Source organism: Stegodyphus dumicola, chromosome 12, assembly GCF_044657685.1.
Source record: "Stegodyphus dumicola isolate Sdum_Otavi_A_Nest chromosome 12, ASM4465768v1".
NCBI classification, from domain to species: Eukaryota; Metazoa; Arthropoda; class Arachnida; order Araneae; family Eresidae; genus Stegodyphus; species Stegodyphus dumicola.
Window position 1 is genome coordinate 75,461,185 of NC_140779.1, and position 15,992 is coordinate 75,477,176.

Sequence of the window (15,992 nt, forward strand, 5' to 3'; positions counted from 1 at the left end):
GGGGAACCACAAGAAAAACACAATTGCCGAACTTGAAATCGTCGAAAACTCCAAGCCTTAAAGTGAAGTCCAAGCTTTGAAGTGGCGCTACAGGCGCGCGTGATGTGTGTCTGCGATGAAATCCTAATCACTTGCATATCTCACCTTCGCTAATGCATGTTGTAAATTTCATGTTATTTGCATGCTTTCTTCAGGAGGTTGCATTTACGGTGGCCAGCAGTGCATATAATATGGAAAACTTTATGCAATCAATTCAGTCAGTCACCAAAAACAGAACCTAGAACAACTTATCAGTGTTTCATGGCTTTGAGATTCATAACATACTGAAGATTCATTCTACCTACAGCCAGGAGATAATACAGGTTTAACTCACTTGTAGAAGGACTGATATCCTTCTACATGTGATTATTAACCACTGCATATTCGGTACAGAATGGGTCATGCTTGATTGTTTCGCAGGCCGGCATGACTAACCGATGGGTCATGCTTGTATATAAAAAAATTATAGTACAAAATTTTCTTTTATTTTAATTATTCAACAGTATACATTAACATTTCAGCATTGTAATCAAACATTCAATACAAAACAAATAACTTAAAATGTAACTTATAGATTAAATATAATTAATTTCTTCTATGCAATTTTTTAAAGCAGGATAAACAACGTGCTGGCTTGTCCTTACAATTATCGCAATATGTTGTTACTTTCTTTGCTCTATTCGTGGCTTACTGAGTACCTTTTAGGCTTGCTAAGTCTTTATAGCATTCTTTGCATTGTTTTCTTGTCTTCCTCGCAGATCCTTCATACGAATTTTATTTATTTATTTATTTTTTTTATTGTTATTATTACTTTACAAGGGGGATTCACAAAAACGGATGGACCATGAAACGAACCGCTGATTCAAGCGCCGCTGCACGAAAAGAACAATGAATATCCGCGCCACTGTCAACGTGTTAATTAAACTATTATAGTAAATTCTCAATAATTAAAATTTCTGAAAAACTAATTTCAGTCCCATCTATGATTTTTAAAATTAAAATAAAATTTTCGATAAAGATTTAAAACATTTTCATATAAGCAAATAATATGTATACACAGAAAAATAGTGTATGTGTGGAGAATATAGCTTTATTTGTGCACTGCCACTGGTGGCTATACCTCATCATGAGGATAGTAACTGTGTAACTGCTGCTGCAGTGACCTTGTGGCTCGAACCGAGATTTGCAGCATAAAAGGCATTCATTATATTACAGTTATGAGGCTATGTTTTCGGTTTTTCAATATGAAGCCTTAAAAAGAGGAAATGGCTGGTGCCCGAAAACCACATATGTATACCTTTATAATAAAATTTCATTTGATTAGCTGAAAAGACAGCATATTATCTTAAAGCTCAAACAACATTTAATTAATAATAGACTGTAGTTTTAAATCTTACGTGTATTAATTTGAAACTCCAATAATAATGCCAGAAATATTTATAAAATTCAATATTCTTTTGATGTCAGTTTTAAAAAATGTGTTTCATCAAAAGAAAACATGCCTTTGCAAAAGCTTTTTGAAACAGCCTATCTGATAAAAAGATCTTTTTTTTTTTTTCTGTAACCATGTTTTTTTAAGGGGGGAGGGCAAGAAACAGGATTTATGTCCCCAAAACTGACAAACCACGAACAATTTGTTTTCTTTACTTTTAATAAATAATTAGCTTACACTGCCACGTACGATCACAAGTCATAATGTTTTGTATTCTATGCTGATTTTGCACTGAAGTTTGAGAAGGTATATGATCATAACAGCATCTGGTTGCCATTTTAACTAATTGTTAATTTCAGTACCTAAATAACATAACTGGCATAAGAGATATTTGATGTTATTTATTGAAAAATTTGTATAACATGATTTGAAGTTATTGAATTTTTTAGGAATACTTAAAACTGAGAATTCTAATTTATTAGTTAAAATTTCAATCATTTAATTTTTAGATTAAAAAACTAATTAAAATCTCTGCAATAAATTTTTCCTTAGGGTATGCTACAATCCTATGCTTTAATGTAAATTTTGAAGATTTTTCTTATTTTGATGAATTTATATCAAAGTTATATATCATCAAAGCCTATTAATTAATTCCCAAGAATTTCTGCATGACTTCAATGTTCTTAAAACAAATATTTATTTTATGGATAGACATGAAATGACATGAAAGTTGATCCTATGGACAATCTGCATGATTTTGTAGTATCAGATGAGAAGACAATTGGTTTATATCAACTGCTGTGGATCAAACAAGTTAGCTTATTTGAATACAACAAAACATACAAGGGCTATCTAAAGGAAAGATGCCTTCTGTGAGGACTTTTTAAGGAAAATTGTTTCATATTGATGTTATTATGGTAAAAACAATGAAAACAAATTATGCAGCTAGCCCATCTGCCTGGTCTTGAACTCATGTTGAATTATCAATACTGAATGGTCTTAACCACTATACCATTGGTGGGGTACCATGGATTATACAATGTTGCCAACTAAGCCAACGAGAAATTTTTTTAGAAAATTTAATAAAAGAGGGGGCAGGAATTTGCCATCTGCAAATGCTTTAATGTAATTGAATTTCTCAGTGAAAATGCCTATCAAGAAGGTCAAACATCAAAATATATTTTACTGAAACTAATACCAAAAAGAAATTGAATTTTGCATTTATTAAAGATGCTCTGCATATCTTACACTCATCATAATTAATATTATTATGTTGATGAAAGAAAATCAATTATGTCATCTAAACTAGCACTACTCTGGGCAAATCTATAATTATCAATGCAAGAACACAATTTTTCAAGTCATTGGGGAGTTACAGCTGTTTTTCCTAGTTAATAACATAAATTTATGCCATCCGAATATCCTTTATCAAAATTTCTAACAATGATGCAATTCTTCAAATCAGTTTAATGGCCTGGTTAAAATGATAAAATGAAGCATATTTAATACCAAAATAACTGCACGCAATAAGACATTCTGTTTTACATTTTGATAGCATAAAAAAACATAGAAATCGTCTCCCTTTCTTTGTAAACATGTACATTTTATTTAAAATGCGTAGATGAAGACACTGGAACTTTTAACAACTTTCGATATTGCGTAAATGGCTGAGAAGACCGTAGTGCGTGAAGGTAGGGCTGAGTTGAAAATCATGATGACACATTTATCAAAACTGAGCTTGAATAATCACAATTTTTTTTTTTTTTTTTTTTTTTTTTTTTTTTTTTATGTATATCAAATCATTCTTTTCTTAGACAAGATATTTCTTAATTATGTTTGAGTACAATAAGTTTCATTATAAAGGTACAACGTCATCTTAAGCAAGAGGCCTTTTCTGCAGTGCTAATTTGGCAAATCATTTGGCCACTGGTGAAGAATAAACACCAGTTTGCTCAATTGATAAACCAATATGACGGATATGCTAGTATTTAGAGAAAGTCGTGGAGTCTTCAAGTTTTGTAAAGAATAAGTAAATTTTTAAATGTCTTAATAATAGTGAAAAGCTTGAAATTTTTTGTGTTTATGAATGATGTGTTATAAAATTTTTACATTGTAAAATGCCTTCCTTAAAAAAACATAATTATGAAAATTCTAACAAATAACATGAAAGTTGGCATCTTAATTCATATTATAATAGAAATATTTTCATGAACAAAAATTGGAAAGACTTTTATTTGAACATTTACTTTGTGAAAAAATTTGAGTGTTTACTTTGCGTGGAACTATTTTGATCAAGAACTTTACAAAATTTCATTGGACATTCTTATCTCAGAACTCTAAAATTGTTTTAAAAGAATACAGTGCTAAAATTAATTATTGAATTCAAAATTTTATGACTTTCAGTGAAATGTCAAACTGAGTTAAAATATTGGTTAAAATTCTGACAATAATTTTTTCTTTAAAATTTAATATGTTTGTTAATATGTTTTGTATTTTCAAAATTATATCTTTCACATTTTGCTGCTGGAATGCTTTTTCTTCCACCCTGCTCACCCAACCTTTCTTTTGAAGGGGGGATATGTAAGATATAACAAAATACAATACATGCTTTGAATATTAAGATATAACAAAATATGATGGCTGCTTTGAAAAATAATTGGCGACCTCAAAATTAACATTCTAAATTCATCACATCTCCTAGATTCCAGACTTTTCTATGTTACATAACATTTTAATGTAGATATGTCTTATCCAATCAAATTAATTGTAAACCAAAGCTCGGAACTGAAACTTTTCTGACTCCCCCCTTCTTCCTATCAAGTACTGCAACATGCTTTCTTTTTTCGTTTATGCTTTCATGCTGGCAACACGCTACTTTTCCATGCTGCCACTTACCTGCTTAAGATGATGTCATACCTTCAAAATGGAACTTATTGTATTCAAACATAATTAAGAAATACCGTATTTGACGGCATATAAGATGGACCCTTATTTAAATGGCCACACACAAGGAAAAAAAATTTCAATAGCATGGTTTCTTTTACTCCTCACGTTTCATAAAAGCCAAATAAACAATTATTGAATGCAATTACCTTCACATATAAGACACAGGTAACTTTTTTGAGACCAAATATAGAAAAAAAAGTGCATCTTTTATGCCATCAAATACGGTATCTTGTCTAAAAAAGAATGATTTGATATACGTAAAAAAATAAAGATTACGATTATTCAAGCTCAGTTGTGATAAATGCGTCATCATGGTTTTCAAGTCAGCCATTCATGCAATATCGCAAGTTGTTAAAAGTTCCAGTGTCTTCATCTATGCATTTTTAAAATAATTACATATATATATATATTATATAAATGTATTCTTTATATTACATTTATATTTATATATATATGTATGTATTCCTTCTCCAGTGCATTATATACATGAATACTCATTTACAGTTCCCAAGTATTAAGATTTCTGTTTATTGTCAATAAAACTAATTTTTTAGGTGATTATACAAAAAAATATTTTCTTTCTGCAGTGCATTATATATGTAAAGTATCTGATCATTTTTAGTTGCATCACTGTTAATTGCTGCTATTTCTAATTAGACACTTTTAAGACTAATGAGTATGTAGTCTCACGAATGACCTCACATAAATCAATTATATATGTTCAAAATTATTCCATTCAAAAATGTAATAAATTTGCCCTATCAACAATTTTTGAAGAGTTTCATAAAAAAAAACGGATCTTGCCATAAAAAAATAAACAATGTTGCTGAGGCTTTTATTTACTTAAGTCCCTTAATGATTACAGGAATCAGACCGTTTTGCCAGCTTATGCTCTGCAGGTTATTTACATGAAATGATAATTAAACATTTGGATAAAATACAATAATAATCCACTTGCAGATATAGATAAACTTAAAATTTACATATTTGTTATATATTCTAAAGATATTTAATTATATTGAAAAAAATTGTATTCATTTTTTTATTTCAGAAATAAATATGCCTCCTACACTTAGAGCTGTAAAATTTTTATAGATCATTTAAATTACTATGCCTTGAGCATAGGCTGTAAAAAATTACAGCTGTAAATAATTACTGCTGTAAATGTGACAGACTGTGTTATGCTCTTTCCCTAAATTTAAGTTTTTATTTCACTAAAAATTGATGCCAAGCAACATGTTTATAAAATTCTGAAAATGCCTTTGTGTGAATTAATAGTTGCTGAAGACCATGGAAAAAGCAACAAATAAAATTATAATCATATATTAACATTGACAAAAACTTAACACCACCACATTACCCTTCCTCTCATTCAAAATATTTTCCTTCAGCAACCTATACCAGTGATTTGAATCCTGACTGAGATGCTCATCCTCTTCTTTTCAAAAATATTTTGAAATCAGGAGTAACTGTAAGTGCTTTGGTTACTGCATATGTTGCTATAATTAATATACATAAATTATTAATCTTTAATGTGCCAACATATTAAAGGCGGGAGTCGTAGTACTACGATTTATCTTGACTGTAGCTTAAAGGCGGGAGTCGTAGTACTACGATTTATCTTGACTGTAGCTTAAAGGCAGGAGTTGTATTAGTAGTTTGCAACCACATTGCGCAATTCATGCACCACTTTACATTTGTATTTAGTATGTTTTGTGGTTTGAAGCTGTTCGGTTGTTCAAATTCTACTTACAGTGAATTTTGAAATCCTTCAATATGGTTTCACGTGAAAATAAAGATATACGGGGGTTGGAACTTTAATAGTGGCAACTATTTATTTACAAGGAATACAAAAGTGATTCATGTCACCATGTTTTACAGTCCTTCAATATAGTCGCCAGCATTGTGTACAACCCGTTTCCAACGATGTGGAAGTCGCATTCAAACTATCAACAAAACAGGCGCTGCTACATGTTGTACCCGTTTCCAAACTGTTGCAGTGCCTGTTTTGTTGATAGTTTGAATGGACCGGTCTACTGCCGCAAGAATCTCAGGAACAGTTTGGAAGCGAGTGCCACGAAGTGGTTCCTTCATCTTAGGAATTAAGTCATAGTCACAAGGGCTTAGATCTGGGGAGTTTGGTGGACGGTAAAGCACTTCCCAGCCCCATCACTTGAACAAATCAGTCACAGCTTGCGCTGCATGCGGCCGAGCATTGTCATGCAAAATGAGAGGAGCTTTGTGCAGAAAGTGTCGCCGTTTTTTCTCAAAACTGGTCGGAGATTGTGCTCCAAAAATGAGCTTTAATACTGCACAGTAACGGTCTGCTGTGGGGGAACGGTATGCGTTAGGATGACACCATCGCAGTCGTACACGAGAATCACCATAACTTTCACATTGCTGGGGTTCTGACGAAATTTCGAACATTGTGGTGACCCGTGATGACGCCATTCGTTTGATTGGCGTTTCAGTTCTGGCTGGTACGATCGGGCCCAAGTCTCATCCAGCGTAATGATATTGCGCAAAAAAGCATCTCCTTTGCACTCATAGCGTTCCAGGTGGGTTCGGGCAGCATCGTATCGTAGCCATTTCTGCATTTCCGTCAATTGATGTGGAACCCATTGTGAAGCAGTTTTTCTCATGGACAGGCGTTCCTTCAGAATGTGCAGCACAGTCGTATGCGCTAATCCTGTTTGTCTGGCCAGCTGACGAATCGTTTGGTGGCGATCACTGTCCATTAGTGCGGCAAAAGCTTGCACGTCTGCCTCGCTGACACTCGGACGACCTGGCCACGTCTGCCACGTTTTGGCGTCCTTCACTGAATGCTTTCACCCATCTTGCTACGGTTCTATAAGGCAATGCAGATTCCCCGCAAGCCTCTTGAAGCCCTTGATGACACTGTCATGCTGTACGACCTCTGGCACATTCAATTTTTATCCAACATCGTTGTTCTTGTTTTGAAAACATCCTGACAACACTTACTTTAGACCGCGAGCTAATACAAGGATTCGTTCTTCGCATCACTCCGCATGCGCGTGACGTAGGCAGGACGAGTCTTTTTGCTGAGAGGTGAGGTAGGTATGTAGTTCACGTGTGGTATACGCAATATTCTTCGGTTTTGTTGCGTAGCATTTTTTCAGCTGTGTTGCCACTATTAAAGTTCCAACCCTCGTATATGCAGACGATTTGATGGATACAATCTGGCACATTGAATTCGGCACCGCGGACTCCACAATATAAAATTGATCCACCTGGACGTCTTTCGCTAGACATCAAAAAGCACAAATTATTAATTTGGATAGAAAATAAAGGCAAAAAGCTATATGCCCAATGAAACTGCGTAGTTTGTGCAGCACATAAAAAAGGAAGGTTGACTTGTTTCAAATGCAAGTTTTGCAATGCACCCACCGTGGCGAGTGTTTAATCACACTCATAAAAAATACTAGATTCTTCTCATAAATATGTACTTTAAAACATTTTTTGTAATTAGTGTTTAATTCTTTTTTAATATTTCTAGTAGTTTTTAAAGTTTAAATACACTTTTTTAAATCTAAATATTTTTATGATTACACAAAATATCGCCCGGTCGAAGACGAAAAACGAGGCGGGGCTGTCGCCGTGATACTTCAAAGCATACTTTCGTCAAGATCCGCCGCCTTAAATGTGTTAAGTATTGCTATTCAGTTTATGCCCTTTTTGACTCAAAACAATTCAAATAACAGCTAAAATAGTTCAGAAGTTCCATTCACAACATTATAAAGATGTACGTCTGAAGACAGACCATTTAAGGCAAATGAAGCTTTTGCAATACGAAGAAAAATTTATTTCTGAAATAAAAAATAATTAAAAAAAAGATAATTTTTTAAGAACTGCAAATTTGCGGCTGGTGATTATATGAGGCATAATACATCACAAATATCTCTCTAGTCTACATTTCTTTGAAGGTTATGCAAATCAATAGCTATCTCATGATGTTGTAAGAATTATTTATCCTCAAAGTTGGCGGTTATCAGAAAATATTTCAAGGAGGTATTTGGAGCTAAATGATAAAGATACCAATATTTCTGCAGTATTGTCCTGACATTCTGGCCTGCTGTCATAGGAAAATACATTGCAGAAATACAGTAAATTAAAGATAGTCAGCATCCATAATCAGGCATCTGAAGACCTAATGCATTTGGTACAGTCAGTGAATTCATAATAGTAGTGAGGAGATTTGCACTTCAAAGTAAATAATTCTCTACTATGAAAATAAGCAATATATACTCTGGAATAGTGCTATTAATACTCATATTTGATCAAATCTGTTCTCTTATCGTACATTCATTAATATTTTATATGAATTTGAACAATTCATATAAGTAATATGACTTAGCCTCAATCTTACAGATGTGTTTTCCACAAAAAGTAATTAACCTGAATTGCGAATTTGAAGATGTCTAACAACATCTTGGGAAACATATCACAATATCAGTAATTTAAATGCCCATATTGAGTTGACACTACTTTGTTTTCATTTTTCAGACTCAACTTTGACTTGGTTTTCTATTTGTGAAATAAGTTTATTACTCCCGTCATCAGAACAATTTAAAATATATATATATATATATATATAACAGCTTTTGCTGTGATACGAAGTGAAAAATAAAAATCTTTTCTAAACCAAATTACTAAGATGCATTATTTAAGATAATATATTATGGCTGAAACATTATGCTAATCTTTTGAAAATTTTCACTGTTGTATAAATATATAATAAATCTAGCTAAATTTAAAAAAAAAAAAAATTGCAACTAAGTTTCCTTATATTTTACATCACATAAATGCTTCTCAACCTTTTCATCTTTTCCATCTTCCTAATCACACGATCTTTTACTAATAAATTTATCACAAAAATATACAACTTTTCTACACCTCTCACACATCTTTCTAATTCACAAAAGAAGTAAGCTTCACTCGGATATTCATTCTTCTTTAAAACTCAAAACTCTTAAAGAACAATTCTAATCTGAACTAGGAATACATTAGGTTGAATGGGAGAAAATGCCAAGAAATCAGAAAGTAAAAGCATTTACAACAACCCACAAGTCTGAAAAATAACTACGGAAATTAACAAAATTTATTGTTAACTTTCATAATCATACTTCAACACTCTGTGATGTGCAATTGTTATTTTTTCTTTCTCACTTCATGTATTTGGGAGGGGGGCATTATAGAAAGCAAAAAATGCATATATTTTGTACAATCAAAATGCTTATGCAAAAATGAAATTTTTTTAAAATAATTTCCTAATTATTTCTCCCTCCTTTGAATTTACTAAATTTTATGAAAGAATGATTCTTTCAAGCATAAATAAGTAAAAGATTGCTATATATAATGATAAGCTTCAGTTTTTAATTTGTGAAAGATCTGCTAAAGATATAGTTATTCAAAATCATGTACAGTATTTTAAAAGACTAAGAAATTCATTTTTAAACATATCAGAATGGGTTTTAAAGAAAGAGAAACTCAAATATTTTCTTTTCCCCATTGCCTGTATTGAGTATGGAAGGTGTAGTGGTGCTGCAGCTGTCCGAATTAAAAAACAGCATCTCAAGAAGAGCCTCCATTTTACATCTTGCAGTAAACGAAATCGGAATCCGTAATTTTGGTCCAACTTGCATTTAGTAGATGATTCGGAGAAGACAGTCCGTCTGATAAAAGCCTTTGAAAGTGACATCACAAATTTGAAGAAACAGGCTGTATTTGTAAAGGCAAAACACGGGACGACCTTGTGTTGGTAGTAAGAAGGTGGAAAATATGAGGGACATTTCTATGCAGTCCTAAGAAATCACCTAATGAGGCAAGTTATGAAATGGGACTTTTGCAAACAACAGTGAGGTGTTTTGAGAAAATGATTGCAAATGACTTAAGCTTTTCTTTTTAGAGATAAGGACAAACAAATGGAGTTTTGCATCAACATGCAGGGCAAATGCTAACATGAAAATGGTTTCTTTTATTCAGTTACTAGGCAGCATTCTATATCAATCCGAGAATTAACCAGCACAATGTGCGAATTTGGGCGACAAAAAAACCTCACTGTACTGTGAAGCATGAATGAGATTCAACAAAAACAAATGTGTTTTGTGCAATTTCGGAGATCATTCCATGTATTGGCCATTCTTCTTCGTGGAAGAGTTCTCACAATTACAGGAAGATTAAAATAATTTTGTCTTCTTCCAGCATTGGAAGATGGAAGTGCATGAATTCCTCAACAATGGAATTCCTGATTGTTGGCTTGCATGTGTTGGAACAAACTACAAAGTTTCATTCGTTCCCCCACCCCAGGGTCACGACATCGCTTCATGTGACTTTTTTTAAGGAGAACCATGAAAAACAAAGTGTATGAGCCACAAAACTTCCAGGACCTGTGAACATGCACAGATAATGGTCTGAACTGAATTAGTGACACCAGACATGCTTAAATGAGCATGGAAAGAAGTGGACTATCGTCTGGACTTGTCTGCAACTCAGTCATACTTAACACTTCTATTGTCAGTTAAGTTGTCCTTTCCTTAACATTTGTTATAGTAAGTCTCTACATATGTATAATTTTGAAACTGATAATACTTAAACCACAATGAAAATGCAACTGATGATACATTACTGGCCATACTGGATTTATGCAGATAAATTTTGTCAACCTATTTCAGATTACATCCTTTTGCATGCAGTGTATTGACATTTTCCTTTTCATGCAAAGTTCCTCCCCCCCCCACAAGTATATAAAACCACTAAAAGTTAGAAGCTGAATCCAAAGAAAGGCTGAATGCATAGGCATTTTTGCAATTTTGGATGTATGACATAAACACAAGCCAATTTTGTTTACAAACCAGCTCTAAATAATACCATAGGCAAAAAGTCCCAGCACGTTTTGCCTTAATCCATCACCCTAATAGATCAATTGGTACTTTATCTTCACGGCCTTCATAATTTAATTAACACCATTATCATCAATAAATCACCATTATATACTGCAAAAATGTCACCAAACAGGTGGCAGTCCTATGATCATTCACAGAGTGTTTCATTTATTTTAAAAAAGCAAATAAGAATTTCTGGCAACATCTTATTATTTCAAATGAGAAATATTGCCAGCTGCTTTTTACACTTCTTCTTTCAAAATACCACCTGTAAACAAGCTGTGGATTAATGGATATGTTTTTACATTTTCAAAAGAGAAATATTCCTATTCCATAATTAAAAAAACATTGCAAAATGCATGGTAAAATTTTTAAGCGCAAAATAAGCATTATTATTAATTGGAAGGGGAAAAAAACCATCAATCATTACCTCAATCAATCATTACTACAAGGAAAGAAGATTCCAAACAAATATTGAAAAAAGGCATGTATTTCTAATGTTTCGAAAGTTAACAAGAGAAAAATCTGATGATGCAGAAATCAAAGTCTTTAAACATATCTTTAACAGCAATAATAAGGCAAGATTTACAACTTAAGGAAACTAAAAGATATAATGTTCACCAGCTTTTGCCTAGGTACATGGCTCAACACAGAACAGTTTGGAAAACTCAGTATGAAAACTATTTAGCAGGAGATAAATGGAAATACATTGTCACCCTAGATGAAACATACCTAAATGACTGCAATAAAAAAAGGTCTATTCATTATTAAAAATAAAGAAAACAAAATGTACAAACCTGGTTCCGTCAATGCAAAGAAAGTTTCAGCAAGAGGTTTATAACGACTATCACAGGGTTCTCAAAGTTTTATGTCCAACATTTTACAGAAATTCCATTTCTTTATCTCGGTCAATTTCAAAGAGTGAAACTTCATCAAGATAAAGCAAGTCATACTTTGAAAAGTACCACTACATTCCTTGAAAACTGAACACTGATACAGGTATTGCATATGTATCTTTTCAACTTATTCCTGCAAAATTCCCCGACACTTAACTTATGGACTATATTGTACCTTCAGTCTCTTGAAAAGAGATCGTTCTAAGTGCATACCCCACATGACTGATGGACTCTGGAAAGCAGTAGAAGAAGAATGGAAATCAATATCTCTGGAAATTTGTAAAAAGCCCTTCTATCATGTAAATCACAGTCCAGGAAAAATTTTATGAAACAGAAAATTTTAAAAAATACTCTTTATCTCTTACTACAGTCTTTGTATATCTTACTCAGAAAAAAGTCGTGTGTTAAAAAATACTCTTTACTAATATTAATTAAATGGCTGAAATAATTCTAAAAATATGTAAACAGCCTCTGTATTGTTACACATTATCAGAAGTCATGTGCTATGGCTATATGTTTATCATATTTTCTGTCCAGCTCCCTCCCTAAAGTGTTAACAATTTCTGATTTACCAAAGGGTGAGGAAACTATTAAGGACTGCTAGCCATTTGGCAACAATTCGCAACATACGATGGGAATTTATTGACAGTCCTAGCACCATTTATATAATGAAGACCATAACAATGAAGAAATAATGATAATATTTCTAGATTTTTCCAGAAAAATAATTAAGTATATGACAGTGCCTTATTTCATTGTTCCCTATAGTGTTTGTACAATACCACACTCTAAATTTTATAAAAATTCCTCTTTCACAAGTTAAAAATTACTTTTTATCATCCTTGCTACATTTTCATCAGCAAAAATTGAAATACGCAATTACCCGGTAGCAGAATTTTGAAGCAAAATCACCTTTAATTTGTAGAATTACAAATCACATTAGATCTTAACACTCAAAAATATGATTACATAGGATATGCATTTTATTATTTTGGATTGATGATAATTTAATTCAACATTAATCAAAATTGTTATTAATTCACTGAGTTGAGAAAGTTTAAAGGAGTCTATCCATTGGTGGATTTGGGGAAAAAAATGGATAGCTCACAAAATTTTAAATGGACTCGTGGTATTAAAACCTTACAATATTATTAACTTCAACATTGAAGAATATTTTAACTTTTCATAGAAATACATATTTAACAAGAGAGCAAGCTAAATTTAAAAAAATTACACAAGATAACTTCAAGTTTTCATTACCACTACCAATAACAGCTTGTGTTAAGTGTGCAATATCTGTTCAAATGCATCTGAAAATTAAAAGTACAACCTACTCGAAATTTTTGAAATGCTTGGCATATACTTGACAAAAAAGCTAGACAACTACTTTTTATAATAGTCAATATAACGAATGAAAAATTCTATAATCCACACAAGAATATATATTTTAGCTTCACCTTTATTTAAATAATTATGAATTTCACTCACACTGAAAAAGTAAGCTTGCATTAATTCCAATGACATGATTACTTGGAATAAACAATGAACAGCTTAAATGTCAACACACCCCAAAAAGATTCACATTTAAATGGAATTGACTCAGCATGGAATTCAGTTGCACAGAAACTCAGGAAAGTTTTTTTCAAGTTTATTTTACAGTAAATTTCTGTTATATCATATATTAATTCTAAATGTCTAAATATATCATTATAATATGAAAACTAGTTAAAAGCTAATTTTTTAATACAAATGTAGATCTTGGAAAAGTTCAAAATATAATCAAAACTAAAATACTATTTACTAAACGGAGATTAAAATAAACTGTTAGTTTAAAAATCCAATAATTCATTTAAATTACCAAGCATCTCGACTGAGCATTTTTTTATAACCAACAGAGAAATAAATACTAAAATTCTCTCTATTATGATCATTTTCCCTTCCTACATAATAGCAAATTTCACCAAGAGATAACGGACTATTGGTGAAATTTTGACAATACTGAACTTTAAGAAAATTTGACTAAACCTCATTTTATGTAATTTCTAGAAACTTAAAAAAAATTAATTCTTTTTAGCTATTAAAAAATTTCCATTTTTTTAATTTAACTACTTAAAATATGCACGTTGCAACCTCATTTTAATACGCTGCATTCGGTATTTGAGAAGTACTGCTTTTATTTTGAAATAATTGTTAAACTTGCACTACTAAATTTAAAATTTTATTTTTATTTAATGAATATTTTCCCTTCTTTTATTATGATTAGATTAGTTAAAATTTATCACATGATCACATGATAAACAAAACTTATTTCCGGTAGAATTAGAGAATACTCACTCAGCATTCTCGCCCAACAGCTCCCATCTTATGCCCAAAATAATTTTAAAAGCTAGGTAAAATATGCTACATGCTATCTGCACATGCTACACAGATTTAATTATATGCAAATGAAAGTACGTTAATACATCATTTAAATTAAAAAAAAAAAAAAGCATTCAAAAACAAGCAAAGCATAAGACAACATGCAAAAAAAAAAAAAAAAAAAAAAAAAATTTCTATTTTCTAAAAGCATAATAAAAAGTACCAGCAAAGAAATAAAATTCATTCAAATCAGGCTGAAACAACTAAACTTTTTATTAAAAATGCAGTATAAGCTGTAAGCTGAATTTTAATTCACATAAATGATACAGAAAATCATGAAAATCATTCAACATATGCAAACCTTTACAAATAAACCAATAAATAGAATACATCAAGTATTCCGTGGCAAGTCTTTTATGAAAAGGTCCCAGCACTGAGCCTAAGTTCATACTTTATATATATATTACAAAACAAGCCAGTCCAATATCACAAGGTGAGAAGGGTTAAAAGTGCACGGGCAGGCTTTAAACATCACTATTGGGAACATGCCTCATGCCTTAAGAGAGCATTCATCCCATGAAGTCACTCCCTGCATTTTATCCCCTCAACACCACACTCTTTGGTCTCACGTGAGCATTTAATACATTCCCGTTGCTCACGCAGAGCTGGAATGCTGAGTGTCCATTCTGGGAGGCTACTTGGACAAACCTGACTGCTGTTGCTGTGGTGTGCTGGCAAATGCTGGACTTTGTCCTTGGGGATTGGCCCCTTGACCAACAGCATTCAAGTTTGGTTGAGGCTGTGGTTGGGGTTGGCCGGTCAGCCTGGACAGGATTCCCCTCTCAGACATTTGCAGCCTTTGTGCCACAGGAGGAATGCGAGCAAGAGTAGCAGGTAAGCGACTTACATCAGACTTCATGTCACTCAGCAGCTCTTCTAACTGGTTGAGCACTGGAAAAAAAGAAAATATATACATATGTAAAAATGAAAAAAGACATAGCAATGTTGATGGCATAGAAACATCAATAGCATAGTATGTAGATTCATAGTGAAGAGGAAGAAATTTGATTGCACAGAATGTTAAAAAATGTTGAATCCATAATGACTAGGAAGTTTGGCAGCCAAGTAAGATTAAATATTCATTTTTATTTTGATATTGTGGCCACAATTCACTTAACACTCTAATCATGCCTATTTCTAGAATACTTACATTTTTTACACTGCTGTGGTGGGAAGAGAGTGAAGGAAATAGTATCTTAACAAGAAGAGAGGCAGAAGGTAAAGTGCGAAATTACCCAATATGGAATTAGCTCATCAACAGAAGGTTTTGGTTTACGTTAGAAAGTTTTCAGTTTTTGAGTTCAAGTTCTGAACTAGCTACATCATCAGCATTACGCAAGTCACGAGACACAGATAAAT

The 15,992-nt window shown here is 32.3% G+C and overlaps 1 protein-coding gene across 8 annotated transcripts in view; it reads right to left on the reverse strand.

Annotated features, from left to right (window-relative positions):
* Nucleotides 1-15,992, reverse strand: part of Mi-2 (chromodomain-helicase-DNA-binding protein Mi-2 homolog) — a 142,939-nt gene that overhangs the window by 16,055 nt on the left and 110,892 nt on the right. For all 8 annotated transcript variants that reach the window (XM_035374842.2, XM_035374836.2, XM_035374841.2 and 5 more), the window contains one exon: nt 15,282-15,524. In XM_035374842.2, the coding sequence (XP_035230733.1) occupies nt 15,282-15,524 (243 nt within the window). The remainder of the gene's footprint in view (nt 1-15,281; nt 15,525-15,992) is intronic.